At 36.4% G+C, this 20901-nt stretch overlaps 1 protein-coding gene across 4 annotated transcripts in view; it reads right to left on the bottom strand.

Moving 5' to 3' along the window:
- The window catches only part of LOC121421098, a 60077-nt gene that overhangs the window by 20138 nt on the left and 19038 nt on the right, over window positions 1-20901 (bottom strand). For 3 of the 4 annotated variants that reach the window (XM_041615716.1, XM_041615718.1, XM_041615715.1), the window contains 11 exons: window positions 17353-17476; window positions 16428-16565; window positions 12656-12766; window positions 11597-11766; window positions 10819-10978; window positions 10001-10102; window positions 8593-8718; window positions 6005-6141; window positions 5090-5156; window positions 3860-4036; window positions 2555-2590 (listed from right to left, as the gene is read on the bottom strand). In XM_041615716.1, the coding sequence (XP_041471650.1) occupies window positions 2555-2590; window positions 3860-4036; window positions 5090-5156; window positions 6005-6141; window positions 8593-8718; window positions 10001-10102; window positions 10819-10978; window positions 11597-11766; window positions 12656-12766; window positions 16428-16565; window positions 17353-17476 (1348 nt within the window). The remainder of the gene's footprint in view (window positions 1-2554; window positions 2591-3859; window positions 4037-5089; window positions 5157-6004; window positions 6142-8592; window positions 8719-10000; window positions 10103-10818; window positions 10979-11596; window positions 11767-12655; window positions 12767-16427; window positions 16566-17352; window positions 17477-20901) is intronic. The other variant, XM_041615717.1, reaches the window with a different exon arrangement.

Genomic DNA, 20901 nt, shown 5'->3' on the forward strand with positions numbered 1-20901 from the left:
TCTCTTTAAGCTAACAAACAGCTTTAGGAAACGCCACCCAGAAGAAAATAATGTCCAATATACTAATAAAACCAAAAAGCACCAAAGAACAACTGCACATTTACATTTAGTTTCCCCTACTGTTTACAAAGATGTAAAAACTTGAAAGAAATTAGTGAAGTTTGAAGTTTCTTTTTTCTGAAAAATAGAGAGAAGATTAACTGATCCTAAACATTTATGTAGTTTGGGGAATAAATCCTCCCTTTTCCTTGGTTAAAAATTTAAGCCTAATGTACACTATGAGATTCAACTAAGACCTGTTTTTTCAACAAATCATGTTCTTGCTCTGAATATGAAACTTGAACAAAAGTAATATAATCTTTAATATTTTAACCCTATCTAGGCCGGGGGGGGGAGCCCCTCAACGAATCGCGCAATATTTTCGCCGTGCGAAATCTTTTGACCGCACCGCTCGCTGAATTTTTACTTTCAAGTCTTGCGCAACTTTTAAGACCAACTTTGCATCACCCGGGTACGTGGTTCCGAAATTACGCAATATCATGTAAGTGCATGTCAGACCGAAAATTGCTCAAAAACGTGATTTCGTGTACAAAGTCAATGCAAATTGTGTTTTCAACCAAAATTCATAAATGTAATATTATTTTGAGTTTTGCTGGTCTAAATGTATTTATTTTATGCTTTTTATGATCACAGAAGAGTCCCCAACAAATTTCATTGAAAAAAACAATGAAAAACAAAAGGTAAAAAACATGGAAATACATAAGAAATTGCAAAAAACAATAAAATACATTAGAAAATGATTTGATATCGCAATTTTTTTCATATGTACACTTGCTAAGAACACCACAAAGAGTTTCTATACCAAAAATTAGTACATTTGGAGCTTTATTTAGGGAGTTAGAGGAAAAAGTATGATTTCGCATACTAATTACGCATAAATTAGTATAATCACTTAATAGCGATTCGCATGAAATAAATTACTATACAATCTTGTAGATTATGTCCCAGGCAACCCGCGTGCCAATTTTCGGCGCGATCGCGCGGTCGACGGCAAAGATCTTAGGGGGGCCTGGGAGGCCCCCCCCGGCCATATGAACTCCCAAAATACCCCGGCCTAGATAGGGTTAAATTTTGAACAAAGTTTGGACACCTTTAATCAAAACAAACAAGCCTTGTGGTCATAGTAAAGACAAAATAGTCGGTTTCAACTTACAGCAAGATTGCTTGGTCCTATACAATTAAGAATTCAAGTTTCTTCTATACCTTTTGGAAGACTCGCAAATGCTTAAAATTTTCATTTCAGATTTTAATATTTGAAACTACGATGATCATTATAAATTTACAGGTCAGAATGTCACATCAAATGCTACCAATTTTAATTTTTTACAACATTGGATCGTAAAACTGATTGTGTAGTGTGGAAACAGTTGTAAAATGCCAATAACCCTCAAGAAAATCAAACCCAAAACCTTCAAAACAACCATTTTAAGTAAACCATGATAATGCTACCTCGATGTAAGTACATGTTCATGAAACATTCATTCTTCGATCAGGTGGACCGGTGTTTCAAAATCTGTGGGTAATTATGCATGACTTTATGCATGGCTGGATATGTGATTGTGCTCACCAAAATTCTTCTTCAGTTTTAAGAAAGTCAGAGTGATCTTTTTTTCTTTTACATATATATCCTAAATCAAATTCAGTGCACTTGGATTCCAGTAATTTGAATTTAAAAAGATTCTGGCTTAATAAGAGTCAAACATGACAAGTATCTTCATTTGCCACTCTCTTCCCAGGTTTATTACCCAGTGGAAAGAAATTCCTCGAGCACTGTGCTAAAGCCAGGGTAATAATTTGCAACACATGTAATTTGCATTAAGCACGACACAAATGATGAATATTATCATTATAATGATTCAGAATCTGATATGGCAGCCAATAGCCGGGGAGGGGAGAGGGGTGTTTCACAAAAAGTTATTTGTTATTTGAAGTTTTGCTTAAAAGCATATGCGCAGATGAAATTCTCAACGCAATCTGATTAATACTCGGTAGCACGCATATTCTCTTGGCATGAGTACTCTTTCACGATGCCGCAATGTGTTTCATAACACATTATACTGAGAATTTAAGTGCAACTCTGCAAGTCTGTGTACCAAACATTACTGTTTTAGGGGCATTATTTAGTTAATTAGAGCAAACTTGATTTTATGCATAAATTAGCATAATCAATTCACAATGAGATTTTACAAAGAATTACACCTTAGAGATTTGGAGATTATGCCATTCATGCATGCCAATTTTTGTCGAGATCGCATGATCAACAGCCGAGATCATAAGGGGAGGGGGGCTGAACTCCCCCCTCATTCTTCTTAGGCGTCAAAATAGCCAAGTCTATTTAGGTTTAAATCTTTGTGCAAACACCCCCCCCCCTGGTAACCATTTGTACATAAAGTCATCATAACTTAAGAACAGCCTTGTGAAACACAACCCTACAAATCATCACACTCAAATGAAACTTAAAGACCAATGATAAACCACACAGGATCTACCCTACCTCGTTCTGTTTATAGCTCTGTTCGATAGAAAAAACCTGAATACAAATCAGAGGAGAATCTCTAGCAATGACATATTATAATAATAATAATATAGGATATTTATATTACGCACATTTCCACCTTGTTAGGTGCTCAAGGCGCTCCTATATTACCCGGCTAAGCTAGGCGTTCATAGCGCACACAGCTTCTTAAGGAATTACTTCCTACCAGTCCCCATTTACCTCACCTGGGTCGAGTGCAGCACATCGTGGATCAGTTTCTTGCTGGAGGAAATTACGCCATGGCTGGGATTCGAACCCACGACCCTCTGTTTCAAAGTCCGAAGACTAATCCACTGGGCCACAACGCTCCACATAATAAGCCTTGATATCCCTACACTGGCTTCATATGAAACAAGAGAATGATGTTCAACTTAGTCTTCTTTGTCTACAAAACACTGAATACGCAGGCTCCAGTTTATTTCTGTTTGACTCGGTAAACACCAACAAGAGCACACAAGTTAATAGCCTGTGACCCTCTTCAACTCGCATTCATTAAAGGAGAATGAAACCATTGGAACAAGATAGCTTGTGTGAAAACCAAAAAATCAAAGAAACAGATCAACGAAAGTTTGAGAAAAATCGGACAAATAATGAGAAAGTTATGAGCATTTGAATATTGCGATCACTAATGCTATGGAGATCGCAAACTGGCAATGCAAGAAAGATGTGTGATGTCACTTGTGAACAACTCTCCCCATTACTTTAGTATATATTTCACTTGAATTGCCTCTTTTATCACATCTATCCATAAATCATGTTCTTTCTACATGAGGGCATGTAATACATATTTTTTAAGAATACATCATGGATAAAGAGTTTGTATCATCATAAGAAAAAGCAAAAAGAGACATTTTGAGGGTATTTTATAGTCCACCAAAGGGAAAGTTGTTCATCAGTGACATCACACATCCTTGTGGCATTGCCAATGTGAGGATCTCCATAGCATTAGTGATTGCAATATTCAAATGCTCATAACTTTCTCACTATTTGTCCGATTTTTCTCAAACTTTCTTTATTCTTATTCTTTGATTTTTCTGTTTCTACACAAGCCTATTTGTTCCAAAGGTTTCATTCCCCTTTAACTCAGACATTAGTCAGAAATAGATTTTTTACTGTGTCAGCTTGGAAATACTGGAATTTGCCACTTATACATGTAAAAGACAGTCTCCATCACAAGCAATTTTTTTAAAAAGGCACTAACAACCTATCTTTTGTTCCAGTTTGTAGTTTTTAAGATTTCAATGGAATACTGGCCCTGCTTACCTTTTCTTTCTTCTCCTTCGCTGCGGCTGATTTCTTCTCCGCCTCACTCTCCTTGTTTGTATCTCCTTGATGATTGCTCGAAGCGCTTCCCGATTTCTCTTTCTCTTTGTTCTTCTCCGAGTTTTGTCTCTTCTTGTCCCGTTCCTTCCTCGTTTTTAATTTCTTCTTCTTGCTCAGCTGATTAGAACAAAACCAAAAATTAAAGGTAGCTCAGCATAAACTAACTTACACTGTAACAAAGGAAAACAAAGATTGCTACAAATAACTCTATGTGGTGGGGCAAATTCTTTTTACATGACTGCAAAGAAAGCATGAAAGCTTGTAAGCAAGCGACCAGAATACCAACAGCTCAAGCTCCTCTCCCTAGAACCTAGTGGGTGTTTCATGAAAGTTGTCAGCACTGACTGAATTGTCAGTGCTGACAATTTCAGTGACATCCTCGGTTTTGATTGGCTGAAAGGCACTGGCCTCTAACTGTTACTATGGTAACTGTCGGAGAAAGACAACTTGTCAGTTCTGACAACTTTCATGAAACGGTCACTGACCATTTCTCAGGTACAGAGAAAAATTACCTTTAAATAGCCCCAAGCAGGGATCCATCAACCTTGAACTTTGAAACAATATTTAAAAAAAAAGCAAGCTTATGATTTCATTCATAAATTGGCGTAATCGAAGTATAATGATGTTTAAACTTGAAATCAGTAGAGTAACTGATTTTATGGATATATGTATGTAGATTACATAAATGGAGAAGAACATGCCAAGTGTTGTTAGAATGCAAGCCATGCTTGGGGCTGACTCTTGTGAGAAGGGTCCAAATAACCAGGCTACGTAAAGGTAAACTTTATTTCCAAATCAATTAAAAGTATTCAATAAAAACATGTAATCACAAATCAATAGAAATGTACAATAATAGGTTAAAAAAGACAGCAGAAAACATATCAAAAGTACAATTCAACACAAAAAATAAAAATGCAGCGTATCTGATTGACTGGAAAATGGTGTATGAGAAAGCCAGGGTATGGCTTGTATAAAATACACTAAAGAGATGAATAACCAAATCAATCAATATCAATGATATAAATCATTCAAATGGATAATGAAGATAAATCTTATTTTTGGAACTAAGGAGGGGGGATGGCGGAGGGCTGGGGTGACTCTGTTGCATGATGGATCCGAATATCTTGGCTCTTTTCATGTTAAAGAGGCTTTGACTGGAAGATATCTTACCTTAGGAGCTAATGCAATGAGATGAACAGGAAGACCATCATCAGCTGAACTGTCTGAACCAGTTGTACTGAAAAAAAAAGAGAGGGAGAATGATAAATTAATGAATCAATTTCAGCCTGTGTCTTCTTAACACATTGCCAACTGGAACCAGGCAGTCCCTTTTTAAAAAAAACCCTTGCAATTCGGTATTAACCCATTACCTTCTGGAAGAGGGGGGGGGGGGGGTGTTTCATAAAGCTGTTCGCAATTTAAAGGTAAATGCTAGTTTTGGTAACGATATCAAAATGAGTTCGTACAGAATCCAATGAAATGACCACCCAAGTGTCTGTTGTATAAATAAAAAATATGTGCCAGAGGATTCTGGAAGAAATTGTGTAATTGCTGAGAAATTAGCAAATAAGCACAGGATTCGGGTCAAGCGTCGGGCACGACATTCAAAGCAATAATAATACACTGTCCCACATGTGCTTATCTGTGTTGGTGATCTTCAGGGAGAATATCTTTCAGCGTAGATTTCAAGATTTCACAAAGTTAAGTTTATGTGACTGTACCAGATCTAGATCCTTGATGATATACTGACAATTAAGCCTGGTTTTACAGACTGGCATTTCTCTTTAAGAACGACTAATGAACATTTCCTATGCACTACATAATCACTAATGAACATTCAATGGTGATTGTCCATCAGCTGTTTTTCATACATAGAATCTGCACCAATCACAGTTGATAAAAACAAAAGACTACTAAACCATAACAAGGGCGTATATATGGTGAGTGCTTCATACCAACTCTTTGTCGTCTGTTTGCAGTCTTGCCATATCAGACGCATCACTCATATTTAATAGTCAAGTTATGGCTGCAGCCTTCACTTATATTACAGGATATTTTTGATCAACGTGTCCTGAAGAAGCTTACCTGGATTCTAAACCTGACGGATATTCAGCCGAGAGATCGATGAACCCGTTTTGAGGGAGGGGTGTTCCGGTCCTCTCCAGATGGGCCAAGATCTCCTGCCTTAGCTTCTCCTCCAAGTCAGAAAGGATTGTATTGCACTAGGAGGAAGAAATGTGAGTCAATCGTTCAATCAAAGGTCAATCACGCGTCGACTATGGAACGACACAAGAGTTTGGTGATCATATGCAGTTCACTAACCCTTGGCTCCTAGCCTATTCTAAGAGCATCACTGCATATTTTTGCACTCCTTTCTCTTCTACAAAATTCTTCTTCTCCTCAATTGTCTTTATTAAACCCAAATTTTGCTATGCCATGTTTAAATGTAACATACATGTATATGGGGTGTTGCAAGAAACTTGCGAATAATTGCAAGTCAATGTTTGGTCCCTAAAACAATCATATGTCTTGCAGTTAATTGCAAATTAGTGATTGATTGCTAATCCGCTCCTTGAAACAAGAAATTTAATCTGATTCGCTATGACTAACATTGATTAATCAGTTGTAAAATTGCAACAGACACTTTGCCATTGATCGCAAATATTTTCTTGCAACAACCCCATAATGTATCTCATTAATCATTCATCATGAAACTAATACAAAACATAAGAATGAAGATTCACATAAAAACAGAATACACTGAAAATGTACATAAAACACAAAAAAGAGTATTATTCTCCTTTGCATGTTGGCTCTGGAAAGAACCTCTTCATTGTAAACCATTTCAATACAGGGGTCAGAGGAAATATTGCTGATCCTATATCAGGGGAGCGTTTCATGAAAGGACTTGTCGGACGTTTCATCCGACAAATCCTGATTTATCCAACAGTTACCATAGTAACAGTGCTTCTCAGCCAATCAAAATCTAGGAAAGTTGTCAGATCTGACAACTTGTCAGACAAAAATGTTGATGAAATGCTCCCCGGATGACAACAGAGATAGTCTACAGACACAGACCTTTTGGCAATTCGCTTAGTGCATACATGTGTAATAAAGAGTCTGAAGTAGTGAGACTAGATTCACTCTGTATAAATGTACTGTGGCTGCCTCTACCACAGACAGATAGTTTGGAGTATAGTCTTTACTCTAGACATGGTATAATTGGTTAAAGTGTCAAATTTGAGTATGAGCTTGCAGACTAACAAAGATCGTCGGTAAAAATCATAAATCCAATGACCTGGGTATTAACTTTTATCAGTATGCTGTGAATAGGTTGGCCACAGTTTGATAAAGTTTCCTTTTATGTCATTATCTAAAAATTAACAAGTACATGTAATTAATTACTTATTTCATAATACCTACATGTACATGTATGACATTATTCTTTTTTTAATCAACTCTGCCTGCAACAGTATCAATTTAACATTATTGAATACAATATTTAAACACCAAAAAAAAGAAAAGATAAAATCATACAAGCATTACAATCATGTGCATGCATACTTGTGTACAAACAATAATTACTGAACACAAATGATGATCTCATTGGTACTTTGAAAGCATTGATAACCTCTAAAGAAATAAAATATTAAAAAGAAGGAGCATGGCTCTAACTTCCAGAGAAAGTTATTGATTTGATGTTTTCAAGCTAAAATTTGCACAGAATGAAGAGAGAATACACATAAGATGTGGCTAGCTTAAGATATTTCAGAGCTGTAAAATTAAAATATACTAAAAAAAAATAGGAGTACTGTAACAATAAAACAAAGCATACAGATGCAGAAATTGTCAAACTTAGACAAATCAAGTTTTTAATATTTGATTGAAAATTTGAGGAGCAATGTTTATACACATATCAATAATAACAATAATAATTGATATATTTCACAAAACAATGAAGACTGACTAGACACTTGCTACCGGAGGTATACGAACAAATGCATGCATGATACACAATTACTTTCATTAACATATCGGTGGAATGACATAATGTGAATTACCATTATCAGGAGAAAGGCATGATGGAGAAAAAGATAGATTCAATATAAAAAAACATCTCAACAATAAGTAATTAAAAACTGATGAATTATCAAATTATTATTAAATAAATTGATCAGCACTCTATTTAATTTACATACATGTATTTTCTGCGACTGATAGCAATAACTATCAATGTGGTAATAAAGCAATGATGTAAATATAACAAATAACTTGTATCAGGCAGACATGTGTTTGCCCGACATGATATTGATTATATCCGCCTGATATATTCCTTTGTATTCACAAAAATTATTTGCTTGGGGTAGACAATGTTTGCCTAAAATCAGAATTGATCTTTTATGCTTCACTATAAAGAAATTTCGGACTCTACGAGATTGATATATCTTTACCTAACATGATGTTCAATACGTGGGAATGATATATGTTTGACTGGTCAAAAACATGAAATTACTCGAGTGTATGGGACTGCAATAAGTTTCATCAACATGATATTCAATGAATGGGACTGATGAATACTTAACTAACAACAGTTTCATTATATGGGACTGATGTATAGAATTTTTGGACAAACACGAGATTCATTGTACGGGGATGTAGTGTGTATGACCTACCTTAGATTGATCAGGATCACAATAGTCTAGGAGTGAATCACAGAAATGGTATCCCATAGCTTCAAAGTCTTCCGTTGTGAAATGAGTAAGCCTTTTATCACCAGCCGTGGAACCACAGAATGAAGCCTTCAACATGAAACATGAATATGACATATTATAAGCTCTAAAGTGTTATGATTAACATCATCTTTATGTATGGTGTAACTATTTAATCAAACTTCTGGACCAGCCCACCACATAAACATGCCTATTTCACTGACTACCTATAGAGTGCAGATATTTACACCTACAGTGTTAATTGTTATAATCAACCAGTGCTTTCAGATTAACCATTCAGTGTTAATTTTCACATCCACAGTGGAACTGTTGATGATATCACTCTGCCAGGCATCTACACAAAAGTCATGGCTTCCCTTTTCTATGACCTTTGAGTGTTAATATTAAAATCTACACTTTCAGTGTTAATCCTTATTTTCATTCTGTTTATACATGTAATATTCAGTGTTAATTTTCACCTCCATGGTGTAACTGTTCAGAATACCCATCTGCCAGGCAACCTCACATCCCATTCCTTCCTAGCTATTCTACTGGATTGTTTATATTTACACCTTATAGCGTAGTGTTATCAACTATACTTTTAATACATGCAACATTAGATGTTCATTCTTACCTCCATGGTGCAACAGTTACTGTTCATAATACAGATCTGCTAGATAACCACATTTACACCCTAGGTGCTAAGTGTTATCATCTATACTGTTATTACTTGCAACATTCGGTGTTAATTTTTACCTCCATGGTGTAACTGTTCATAATACCCATCTGCTAGACAAACACACGTCTGATTCCTTCTTTGCTATTCCACTGGACTGTTAATATTCACAACTTAGGTGCTAAGTATTATCATTTATAATATGCAATGTTCAGGGTTAATTTTTACCTCCATGGTGTAATTCTTTATAATACCCATCTGCTAGACAACCACATGCCCCTTTCCTTCCTAGCTATTCTACTTGAGTGTTTATATTTACACCTTAGGTGCTAAGTGTTATCATTCATAATGTTAATACATGTAACATTCGGTGTTAATTTTTACCTCCATGGTGTAACTGTTCATAATACCCATCTGCCAGACCAGTACACATCCCATTCCTTCTCTGCTATTCTACATGAGTGTTTATAACACCTTATACATGTACATGTAGGTGCTAAGTGTTATCAACTATACTGTTAATACAAGCAACATTTGGTGTTCATGTTTACCTCCATGGTGTAACTGTTCATAATACCCACAACCACGTCACATTCGTTCTTTGCTATCCTACTTGAGTGTTTATATTTACACCTTAGGTGTTAAATGTTATCACTTATAATGATAATACATGCAACATTTGGTGTTAATGTTTACCTCCATGGTGTAACTGTTCATAATACCCATCTGCCAGACAACCACACGTCCTGTTCCTTCTTTGCTCTTCTGGACCTTGAACTTACAGTTGTTGTAGTTGAACTGGAAAAGAGAGAGAAAGAGAAATATCTTTTTATAATAAGCAGTTTACATAAATTTCATGCAATTGGCATTGAGGCCCGATAGCTCAGTCGGTAGAGTGGGGGTTTCGAATTCTGGTGATCCGGTTTTGATTCCCACTTGGTGCACTAGTGCCCTTTGGTAAGGCATTAATCCTCATTACCAGGTCCCTCAGAGAGGACCTTAAGATGTTGATTCTCTGGTTGCTTGCTTACAAACATTCATGCTTTCTTAACAATCAGGCAAAAATCATCATTTGCCATTTACATAGAAAGAAGCTGTAAGAAGTTGAAATGAAACACAACATGACATGTTCATTGTGAAAGGAGTTCAAAGTGTACGAGAAGGGATAGTGAGGATCTTTTGAGGCACGTATGTCATGACAAATTTGTGTCGACTATACATGTACATATATATTACTTTTCATGTTAACAAACTTATTGTATTTATGAATAAGACACCCCCATTAAAATTTGCACAACTGTAAAGTGCGATTTAATCAACAAACCTGTAATGTAAATTTTTCTGAAATAATAAGATTTCATAATCAATTATGATAATGTATGCATAAATCATACATTTGAGTACGTGTTGGACAGCAATGTGCAAGGTAGCATGTATCATTATCATGAGGTAGTCAGACTATCCTAACCATAGCCCTTGACAAGAGATAATGAAGAAAAAAGAGGATGGTCTACCTTTTCTCCAGCATTGTTGTAGAGGATGATGGGAAAGATTCTTTCTTTCAGTCGAAGATCTGGATTCTTCTTATTGTCACAGCCGTAGATGAAGACGTTCTGCTTCCTACTGTGACCGTGGAGGTCGCAGTAAACTATTACTTCTCTCTCTTCCATTAACCTAGCAAAGATGAGATATAGGGTATTAAGAGACATGTGTACACATTGCAGAAGTTGTCAATAGGTGGATAAAGATCATCATCACAATAATCACCATTACCATAGTCATCATCAAAAGGATCACCTTCAAAAATCATGATCAACATTACCATCATCATCATCACCACCATCACCACCACCACCATCATCATCATCATCACCATCATCATCATCATCATCGACATTATCATCATCATCATCATTATCACCAACACCACCACCACCACCAACACCACCATCATCATCATCATCATCACCACCACCACAATCATCATCATTAACATCACCATCATCATCATCACCATCACCATCATCACCATCATCATAATCATCATAATCATCATTAACATCATCATCATTGTCATCATCATCATAATCACCATCATCATCATCATCATATTTAACATCACCACCATCACCATCATCACCATCACCACCACCATCATAATCATCATCATAATCATCATCATTACCATCATCATCATCACCATTATCATCATAATCACCATCATCATCATCACCGCCACCACTACCACCACCACCAGTCCCATCACCACCTGTCCCACCATCATCAACTCACTTTTTGACCATAGCCTTGGTGTGTGTAACCGATGGGAACGAGTCTTTGAGTATCGTCTTGTAGTTCCTGTTAAGATCTCTCCCAGCGAGAGAGCATCGGTAGTTTCCGACGATCACACCATCGGGATTCAACATTGGCACTATCTTGAAGACAAACAGATCACGCAGCAGCTGCAAGCAAAAAACAAAATACATGAAGATAAAGGAATGTTGTTCAACAATTATTTCATGGAAAATCTTTGAAATCAAGGTTGTCACCATGTCATTGTAGATCTTTATTTGGTACACTAACAGTAACACAAATTTGTGAAATCATGAAAATCTTAGTTGAAGAAAGAGCACACAGAAGATTGCCAACGCCGATAAGCACACGTGGGACAGTCTATCATCACTGCCTGAAAACGACTGAACATCTGACTGAAATGGTGTAAAATGTGGGGTCGTACTAAACTATAAAATAAGTTAAAGCCGACGACCGAAGGACCCGTAACAATAAAACATTCCTGTACTTGTTTAGGGGTTCATTTCAGGGAATATTTGCCAAGAGTATCGTTTTGTCTTCAATACTTGTTAAGGGTAGGGTTTCACACGCCAATACTTGTTAAGGGGTGCATTTTCAGAATATGGAAATTACGTGTTTAGGGTGCTTTTCGAGACCCCATGGTCGCGCATGGTATCCAATCGTGAATGGATGTGGCCCCCCGGGAGAATCACATGACATATTTTTAATCTTTACATTAGGTGGTCATTCACTGGATTGGATTCTATTTGAACTCATTTGGAGATTGTTACAACTAGCTATCTACCAATCTTTCCCTCAATTCATTCAGCTTACAGCAATCCTTCGCATTCTCAATAAAATTAACATCTTACAAAATAACGTCTTACAAAGATGGAAATCCAACAATGTCATATTCTTATCCTCCAGGAAATGTGCACGATGTCCTTTGTAAAAAAAGAGAAGCACACTGAATTTTCTGAAGGACATTGTTGGATTTCCAGAGTCAAGATTGATTGGATCAATCGCAGCTCTTTGTAAGATTGGACCCAGATAAATTACCTTTGCATCTGGCATCTCACTAGTGAGATAGTCTAAGAATCCTTTCATCATCCAGCTAGCGTTCGTCTCGCCAGGATGAACACGAGATGTCACCACCACTGCTTTCTTCACCTACAAGTCAATCATAAAGAAACGTAATATCATTTATTGACTGCTTTGAGGGACGTGGTAGTATGACAAAGTTGACTGTTTTTGAGTTATAGAATATACAACAATATTGATTGCTCAGTGGGACATACACTGTAGTACATCAATATTGACTGCTTTAAGAGATACAGAACGAAAATATTGACTGCTTGGAGGAATATAAAAATAATGACTTCTTTGAGGGATATAGTACTAAAATATTGCCTGCTATAAGGGAGATTACACAATATTATTGATTGCTTTGAGGGAAATAGTAGAACATTGACTTCTTTGAGATATCTAGAACAACAATATTGACTGATCATGCAGATAGTAAAACTATACTGACTTTTTTTGATGGACATTAATGTAGTACAATAATGTAATATTAATAATAATAGCTGGATTTATAAAGCGCCTTTTGCCAGAGGATACAAAGCGCTGCTATTATTACCCCGACTTTAGCTCGAGCTACCATCACCGGCGCTCAGTAGATGCAAGGAATTACTCCTACCGGGTACCCATTCACCTCACCTGGGTCGAGTGCAGCACAGTGTGGATAAATTTCTTGCTGAAGGAAAATACGCCATGGCTACGATTTGAACACACGACCCTCTGTTTCAAAGGTGAGAGTCAGAACCACTAGACCACGAAGCACCCACCCAGCAATATTGATTACTCTGGGGACCATAGTACAACACTGATTGTTTAACAGACAGACTATAGTCCAGGACAATCTACGAAACAATATTTTGCAATAATAATACCCAGTATCACGAAGTGGGGAATCTTACCTTTATCTAGTAAAACTCAAAGTTCCTACATGTACCAGGGTTGAATTGATGACCATTATAGCATTCAACAGAGAATGCAATCAATAATATATCACACTAAAAACCTTACCCTAGCATCTTATGATTTAAAGATGGCAACAAGTGGAATGCCTCTGGCCGTCTCACCTGCATCACGCGGTTCAATATAGCAGCAGTGCTGACTTTGCATACTACTCTAACTCGCACAAGATGTTCATTGATACATGGTTACTCTTATGTCCTCTTTTTATGAACTAGACCAATAAACTTACAGAGATATGATGGTTATTCAACAAAAAACCCCAACATGGCCAAAGTTCATTGACCTTACATGACCTTTGACCTTGATCATGTGACCTGAAACTGGAACAGGATGTTCAGTGATACTTGATTACTCTTATGTACAAGTTTCATGAATCAGATCCATAAACTTTCAAAGTTACGATGGTAATTCAACAGATACACCCAATTCGGCTAAAGTTCATTGACCTTTGACCTTGGACATGTGACCTGAAACACGCACAGGATGTTCAGTGATACTTGGTTACTCTAATGTCCAAGTTTAACGAACTAGACCAATAAACTTTCAAAGTTATGATGGTAATTCAACAGATACCCCCGATTCGGCCAAAGTTCATTGACCCTAAATGACCTTTGACCTTAATCATGAGACCTGAAACTTGCACAAAATGTTCAGTGATGCTTGATTACTATTATGTCCAAGTTTCATGAATCAGATCCATAAACTTTCAAAGTTATGATGGGAATTCAACAGATATCCCCAATTCGGCCAAAGTTCATTGACCCTAAATGACCTTTGACCTTGATCATGTGACCTGAAACTTGCACAAAATGTTCAGTGATGCTTGATTACTATTATGTCCAAGTTTCATGAATCAGATCCATAAACTTTCAAAGTTATGATGGGAATTCAACAGATATCCCCAATTCGTCCAAAGTTCATTGACCCTAAATGACCTTTGACCTTGGTCATGTGACGTGAAACTCATGCAGGATGTTCATTGTTACTTGATTAACCTTATGTCCAAGTTTCATGAACTAGGTCCATATATTTTCTAAGTTATGATGACATTTCAAAAACTTAACCTCAGGTTAAGATTTCGATGTTGATTCCTCCAACATGGTCTAAGTTCATTGACCCTAAATGACCTTTGACCTTGGTCATGTGACATGAAACTCTAATAGGATGTTCAGTAATACTTGATTAACCTTATGGCCAAGTTTTATTAACTAGGTCCATATACTTTCAAAGTTATGATGTCATTTCAAAAACTTAACCTCAGGTTAAGATTTGATGTTGACGCCGCCGCCGCCGCCGTCGCCGTCGGAAAAGCGGCGCCTATAGTCTCACTTTGCTTCGCAGGTGAGACAAAAATGATGGTGAGAAATACCACATTGAATGCTAGAGATCTCTTCAATCTACTGATGCCCATTATGGTATTCAAATGTGAATACAATCACTAATAGAACACACTGAAAAGTCAACCTTAGCAATATCAGGGTTGAGTGATGGTGAAGTGATAGCGAGAACAGTGACAACATTTGCCTGCTAATCTATTAATGTCATTTACTGATTACAGCATTCAGCAGAGAATGCAATCATAAAATAGACCAAACTGAATGCCAACCTTGGCATCATCGGGATTGAGAGATGGTGAAGTGATGGTGAGACATAGACTACGGAACATATTGGAGATCTTAATGATCTATTGATGACTATTATACATGTAGCATTCATCTATACCCTTTTAATATGGCATTCAAATGTGAATGCAATCATAAATTGCACACATTGAAGACTTACCTTAGCATCATCAGGATTGAGAGACGGTGATGTGATTGTAAAAACAAATACCACATCGCCTTCTAGAGATCTCTATACACTACTGATGCCCGTTATGGCATTCATCTATACCCTTTATGGCATTCAAATGTGAATGCAATCATAAATAGAACACATTGACGGCTTACCTTGGCATCATCAGGATTGAGAGATGGTGATGTGATGGTTAGAATAGTGACTACATTGCCTGCTAATCTATTAATGCCATTTACTGATTATAGCATTCATTAATTCATATCCATTCAACTGAAAATGCAATCACTATAGACCAACTGAATGCCAACCTTGGCATCATCGGGATTGAGAGATGGTGAAGTGATGGTGAGACATAGACTACGTAACATATTGGAGATCTCAATGATCTACTGATGACCATCATAGCATTCATCTATACCCTTTATGGCACTCAAATGCGAATGCAATCATAAATAGAACACATTGACGGCTTACCTTGGCATCATCAGGATTAAGAGATGGTGATGTGATGGTTAGAACATATACCACAGTGCATGCTAATTTGACACTGAAGTTTATTGATTACAATTACGTGTATAGCCTTCATCTACTGATGACCATTGTGGCATTCATCAGAGAATGCAATCATAAATAGAACACATTGACGGCTTACCTTGGCATCATCAGGATTGAGAGATGGTGATGTGATGGTTAGAACATATACCACAGTGAATACTAATCTAACACTGCCATTTATTGATTACATAACAGACCTCATCTACTGATAACCCTTATGGCATTCATCAAAGAATGCAATCATAAATAGAACACACTGACGGCTTACCTTGGCATCATCAGGATTGAGGGACGGTGATGTAATGGTGAGAACATAGACCACATTGCATACTAATCTAACACTGCCATTTATTGATTACATTACAGACCTCATCTACTGATAACCCTTATGGCATTCATCAAAGAATGGAATCATAAATAGAACACACTGACGGCTTACCTTGGCATCATCAGGATTGAGAGACGGTGATGTGATGGTGAGGACATAGACCACATTGCCTGCTAATGATCTACATAGGATCCTCTGCTTACAGTATTTGCTTCGGACTTGATCATTGGTCAGGTTCTGAAGGTAATCCTGAAAGCAGAATGTAACAGTACAATGATATTGACTTCTTTGTTGGGCATTGTATTACAATTTAGACTTCTTTGATTGATTATAACAAATTATTGACTGATTCAAGGGACTAATCAGAGGTTGGGATATGACACAGATGTATACTCCTGCAACATTTGCTCAGTTCTTAGGGTAAGAGGAGGATTGTAAAAAGTTTATGATTCAGAAAAATGTAAATAATAGGGTTTATATAGTTTTGGAGGTTAGGATTTAGGGTTGGCTTAACGCGGCGATTTTCCATCGGAGCAAGTGTAGCCCGATATAATATCATGGAACAACTCAGAGGGAAAAAGTGCAATACTGATTGTTTAAAAAAAAAGATATTACAATAAAGTAGCAATAACAATAATTAATACATCTATTTTGCACAATTTTTATGATAAAAGTGTATTCAACTGCAAAGTTAAGAGTTTGATATTTGATTTCTGAATTACTTTGATTACATACCACATAAAATTTTGGTTATTTCATTTAATGCTTGAGTCACTTTTTATTAGTCATGTAGGACTTTTCAAAAAGCTTTATGGAACAGCTGCCAGATTAAATATGACATTTGAATTTACAATTGACGTACCTGTAAATCTGAGTACGTGTATGGATAGCAATGGGCAATGTAGCACGTATCATTATCATGGGGTAATATTATGTACTATTGACTTACCTGTAAGTCTGAATATGTGTTCAGATAGCAATGTGTAAAGTAGCATGTATTATTATCATAGGACAATATAATGTACTATTGACTTACCTGTAAGTCTGAGTATGTGTATGGATAGCAATGGGCAAAGTAGCATGTATCATTATCGTGTGGAACAGTAAACGTCCATGTCAGGGAATAGTAGAAGTTCCTATCGCCTTTCACATCTTTCCTCCTGTAAGGTGACCAGAAAGCACAAAAAAATAAATGAATATTTTGCTTCTCAACAGACTCTGATAGAACAACCTGTGCCCAGGAATCTTGATTTTATGGATATCAAGAAAAACAAAATGATTTTTTGTGCATGACCACTGTGACTTTAGGGATTTTTTCATTCATTATTAGCATTTCTGGGTGGAATTCCAAAATATAAATTACACACACACATACAATATGGTATCATATATAAATGAAAATTTCTCATGTTTAACTTTTCATAATTCAGCCTAGAAATGGACTTGCATCATTCATACATTCCTATACTCATTTGATATTCATGATCTATACATTAATCTATATTTATAAACCTGGTGAGGTTTTTAGTTGAAAAAAAAAACCTTGTCTTTTGGCTTCATTACAGGTGAATTTACCACTTTAAATGCCGATTGCAAATTTTTACCATCTTTTTTCATCTTTCCCAATCCCCCAATGGTTTAATAACTAGGCAAAGAAATTGGATGATTAAGAACAGACACAATTAGCTGCCTGGGCACAAATGCATGTACCAGATAACAATAGTGACCAAAATTAATCCTAGCTCATTACTTCATTAATTTACATGTATGAATTTAAGATGTGAATTATTATTTCTTTTGATTTTTCCTCGAAGCTATACAACACGTGTAAATGAAATTACAATATCCTGTATAAAGAGGTCTCTTTAAAGGTCAAATCCACCTCAGAAAAATGTTGATTTGAATCAATAGAGAAAAATTAGGACGAGCACAATGCTGAAAATTTCATCAAAATCGGATGTAAAATAAGAAAGTTATGACATTTCGAAGTTTCGCTTATTTTTAACAAAATAGTTATATGAACGAGCCAGTTACATCTAAATGAGAAAGTCGATGATGTCACTCACTCACTATTTCTTTTGATTTTTATTGTTTGAATTATACAATATTTCAATTTTTACGAATTTGAAGATTAGGACCTCCTTGTCTGAAGTACAAAATGTTAAAATAATGGAATTCCACGTGTTTAGGGAGGAATGAAACTTCATTTCACATGACAATGACGAGAAAACAAAAATATTTCATATAATAAAATACAAAAGAAATAGTGAGTGATGTCATCAGTTCCTCATTTGCATACCGACCGAGATGTGCATATAACTGTTTTTGTGAAATGAAGCGAAACTTTAAAATGCCATAACTTTCTTATTTTACATCCGATTTTGATGAAATTTTCAGTGTTGTGCTTGTTGATTTTTTCTCTTTTTATTCAAATCAAGTTTCTGTTGGGGTGGACTTGTCCTTTAAAAACATTGACATGATCAACATTGACATTAACACAAGCTCTCGATTCTCAAATGTTTTAATGAATTTACACACAGGTGCAAGGTATTTGAATGGTATTCATTTGGTTAATGATCAGTTGCATACCTTCGAGTGCATGATTAAGTTAAGTTTCCAAAGGAATATCAGAAATAACCACGTGAGAGGGTAAATAGCATTGTTACAATTCACACTGCAGGAATTAAAAGCTTCTTTTATAGGTGTTAGTAAATCCCCTCAAAATATTTGTCACCATACCATTTCATTACTTTATGAATTCATATATATGTCCCAATACTGATACAGAGTAGACGATATGAAATACAAGCATGTTTTATGATTTGAACGCTGAATTAATTTTTTTGGAGGGATAATAATGACAATTGTTTCCAAGTTATTTTCGGTAATTCAAGATTTCCATATTGCAGCATTGATACTAATAAATATACACAATTCATGTAGATGTTATTCAAGATCTATTACCATTTATTAGCTTCTCTAATTTGACGGTCTAGGGGAGATTGTTGAATATAATTGTACGAATATGCAAGATCGCAACATCAGCACATAAATGGTAATAAAGACATCCATTTTGACTGGTCAGATGCCAACTATCTACATTTCCTTGTATACATTAAATACACGTCAGTTCTCAGTGCTCGATTGGCTAATAATTTTTATCTATACAGTGTAGCTTAATGATATCTATTTTGATCTAGATGCAATCTCGATGAAAAAGAATCCAAAAGACACAACACTTTTTGAGATTAAAGTGACAGATAATACTCCAATATAATTCACGTATTTAAAGCTTTACCAAAGCTTTTGACAGGCATCAACATGGAACTGCATCCAAACTGGTTAATTTTAATATAATTTACCACATTGTGTGGAGAGGGATTAAAGCAATGTTAGTAATTACCAAATACCAACAATTATGGTGCAAATGCTGATTGGCACTCAATGATACGACCCTGTCATATCACTCCGTGCAGGCCTTGCCGGTGATGAGGCGTGGAATGACCATTTTCGCTACCCCGTAACCCGCAGGTTAACCGCATTGACAGTATCTCACATGTATGTCACACTCAGAAGCGCATGCAAGTCTGATTTGCAGGCAGAAAAGTTTTGGACATGCTCAAAACTTTTTCCAGGTGAATTGCAGATGATTGCCCGCAAGGCTTGCATGGAACAATAAGACAAGGCCATAAGGTACAGGAATCATGAAATACATGTATATACAATGTAGCTTTCAAGAAGGCTTTCCCATATCCCCTATTGTTAAGCTAGGGAGCTTTAGATTTCTCGTGCTTGATGCAGGATGTTCAGATTAGGGGCGAATTCAGCCGCAATGTGCATTAATTAGGAGATGCCTTCTTTATCATTTACATGTAGGTCATCCTATGGCTTTAATGAGATCATGCAATGCCTCTAAACTGATCGTACGATAACTGTCGTGATCGTAGGATGTCTGTCGTGATTGGAGAATGTCCATATAGTATACCGTGCCCATCTGCAGATTGTCTATGCAAACTACATGTACATGTATGATGAACTTATAAGGGCTGCCATCCGACAAATTCAAAAATTTGTAGAACTTGGCGCAAAATGATATCATAGTCTGCAACTTAACTGTCTCGCTAGTACAAGGGGTCATGCACACAAGCTTTTCAAGGTTTATAGAGCCAATAAGAATATACCTAAGAACTTTTTTACATTGAGAATCTGCAACTTATGGAATAGTCTCCCTGAGCTTGTAGTACAATTTGAAAAAAAGATTGATTTTTGGTGGCGTAATGCAGAATTTAAATTGGATTATAAGGTTCCTCCCCCGGACCGCGCTGGTTCTTCAGACGTCACTGTTCATCACCAGGAGCTGGACATAGAGGAACAGAAGATCCTGCGTCCAGAACTGAACCTTATGTAACCTTATGTATAGACCCTATGATGATCCTGATTCTGAATGAAAATTGAACGATCATCGTAAGCAACCAGACAGCGATCAATTAGCAGGATACACCCTTTGGGCAGCCACAATGATCGTAAACCAAAACCAATCGGGTATGCGTGGAGAGAAGATTCTACATGTACATGTACCTTCTGT

This window comes from Lytechinus variegatus, chromosome 9 (genome assembly GCF_018143015.1).
Source record: "Lytechinus variegatus isolate NC3 chromosome 9, Lvar_3.0, whole genome shotgun sequence".
NCBI classification, from domain to species: domain Eukaryota; kingdom Metazoa; phylum Echinodermata; class Echinoidea; order Temnopleuroida; family Toxopneustidae; genus Lytechinus; species Lytechinus variegatus.